At 50.9% G+C, this 2,344-nt stretch overlaps 1 protein-coding gene across 1 annotated transcript; it reads left to right on the top strand.

Moving 5' to 3' along the window:
* The first annotated feature begins 465 nt into the window (after window positions 1-465).
* LOC133362559 (protein LSM14 homolog B-B-like) lies at window positions 466-2,344 on the top strand. The gene is made up of 4 exons (XM_061581506.1): window positions 466-586; window positions 1,105-1,262; window positions 2,129-2,237; window positions 2,322-2,344. The coding sequence occupies exons 1-4, from the start codon at window positions 466-468 to the stop codon at window positions 2,342-2,344; spliced, it is 411 nt and encodes a 136-aa protein (XP_061437490.1).

Raw genomic sequence — 2,344 nt, 5'->3', positions numbered from 1 at the left:
CACCACCATCAACACCACCACCATCATCACCACCACGATCACCACCACCACCATGACCCCCCCTCCTCCTGCCCGGCCCCACCCTCCCCTCTCGTCGTCTCCCGTAGCTCGAGCCGGCGGCGGCTACGAGCAGCAGCAGCAGCAGGAGCAGCAGCATCATCATCAGCAGCATCATCAGCAGCAGCAGCAGGAGCATCATCATCAGCAGCAGGAGCAGCAGCAGGAGCATCATCAGCAGCATCAGCAGCATCATCAGCAGTATCATCATCAGCAGCATCATCATCAGCAGTATCATCAGCATCATCATCAGCAGTATCATCAGCAGCAGTATCATCAGCATCATCATCAGCAGCATCATCATCAGCATCATCATCATCAGTGAGCATCATCAGCATCATCATCAGCAGCATCATCATCAGCATCATCATCAGCAGAATCATCATCAGCATCATCAGCAGCAGCATCATGCCCACGTGGACGCTGTGCTTGGGCAGCAGGACGAGCTTGATCTCCATGGCCGGCATCCGCTACGAGGGCACCCTGAGCGGGGTCAACTCGGACGACTGCACCGTCGCCTTGGCCAAAGGTCACGCACGGGAGGGTCACGGGTCAAAGGGGGTGAGGGCTTAAACAGCAGGACGGCTGCTTGTGTTGTAGCCGAAACGTCGTGAGAATTATTTTATTATGTTTTATTTTATTATTTTATTACTTCCCTTCTACGTGATGACTTTACCGAAAGAACCAAGAAGATGAATCCCTGCAGTCACGAAAGCTTTAAATCGAAAAAAAATCAGTGACTGCTTTAGTGTTAAAATACGGTGCTGTATTTTTAGGATAGTGTGTTTACAATATCATTTTACGTAGATATCCACATTCACTTAATATTTTTCTTCCGCAAGTTTTTATTGAAAATGCAACAATATTTGACATCATCTCAAAAACCCGACGTGATGGACAAAAAACCGACGCCAGGGTTGGGATGAAAAGCGCGACCTCCGATAGACACCAGGCGAGGTGGTTCACTTCTCACCACCGTGGCGCCCACACACCCACCACCACCACGGCACCGTTAGCGGCGTTAGCGTCGTCTTTGTGCGTGCGCAGTGCGTGTGTGCGGCACGGAGGGTCGCCCCGCCGAGCGAGCCGTCGCCCCTCGCGAGGAGATCTACGACTACATCATCTTCCGTGCCAGCGAGATCAAGGACCTGGCGGCGTTGGGGTGCCCGCTCTCCGCTCTGCACCCCCACCTGGCCGTCGTGCAGGTGAGAGGGGGGCAGCCGTTCTCTTCGCCGCCAAACTGGTTGGTTACTTTAGCGGGCAGGATCCCACCGAGATATTTAACTCTGATCATTGGTTGTTTACCCTGTAATCTGGCAACAAAACTGACAACTTTTTTTTACGAGGAGTCGTGTTTGCATTGACCGCAATACCTGCAGTCGGAATGCAAAACAAAAACACCCAACTCTGATAATGATTCGAGATTTGAAGCTTTGGTGACTGTAAAAAATACAATTTAAATTAATAAAAGTAAAATAAAAAAAACTTTTTATTTTACTTTTATTAATTCTGATAATATATGCACTGTCCTTGAAGTTGATTGGTCCATACCCGAGACAGCTTTCCTTAGAGCCTAGTCTCACATGGAGTTGGTCCAGATGACGACAAAAGGCGCACAACTCAAAGACAATGCACCATCAGAGTATGAGAGCTCGGGGTAAAGCATTTACACCATTGGAACCTCATTTGCCAGTAGAAAAATATGATAATTGGTTTTTTACCCTTCTATCTGGCAACAAAACTGACACCTTTTTTTACAAGGAGTCATGTTTGCATAGACCACAATACCTGCAGTTGGAATGCAAACAAAAACATAACTCTGATAATGTGCACTGTCCTTGAAGTTGATTGGTCCACACCCGAGACAGCTTTCCTTAGAGGCCAGTCTCACATGGTGTTGGACCAGATGACGCCAAAAGGCGCACAACTCAAAACATGACTCCTTGTAAAAAAGGTGTCAGTTGTGTTGCCAGATAAAAGGATAAAAAAACCAATTATCATATTTGTTGTTACTGGACACGCTACGATTGATCCCGTCGCTGCGTGACCACCCACCCTCGCCCCCGTCCAGTCCTCCTCGTCACGGGGCGCCCGCCCCCTGCGGGACACGCAGCGCGGAGCCCGCCGGCTCGTGCGGGACACGGCGGACGGGCGGCGGCCTGCACACGGAGGAGCCACAGGTACGGGCGGCGCGGTAAACGCTGGGGATGCAAAGGTGGCCGGGCGTTGTACCGCCTGCCCGCCCGCCCCCCTCTTGCAGCCAGCAGCCTTTGCAGGTGCTCGCTAA

This window comes from Lethenteron reissneri, unplaced genomic scaffold, assembly GCF_015708825.2.
Source record: "Lethenteron reissneri isolate LAM-NWPU_2019-01 unplaced genomic scaffold, ASM1570882v1 scaffold_1529, whole genome shotgun sequence".
NCBI lineage: Eukaryota > Metazoa > Chordata > Hyperoartia > Petromyzontiformes > Petromyzontidae > Lethenteron > Lethenteron reissneri.
Note: the sequence above shows the minus strand (reverse complement) of the source record. Positions and strands in the feature narration are given on the sequence as shown.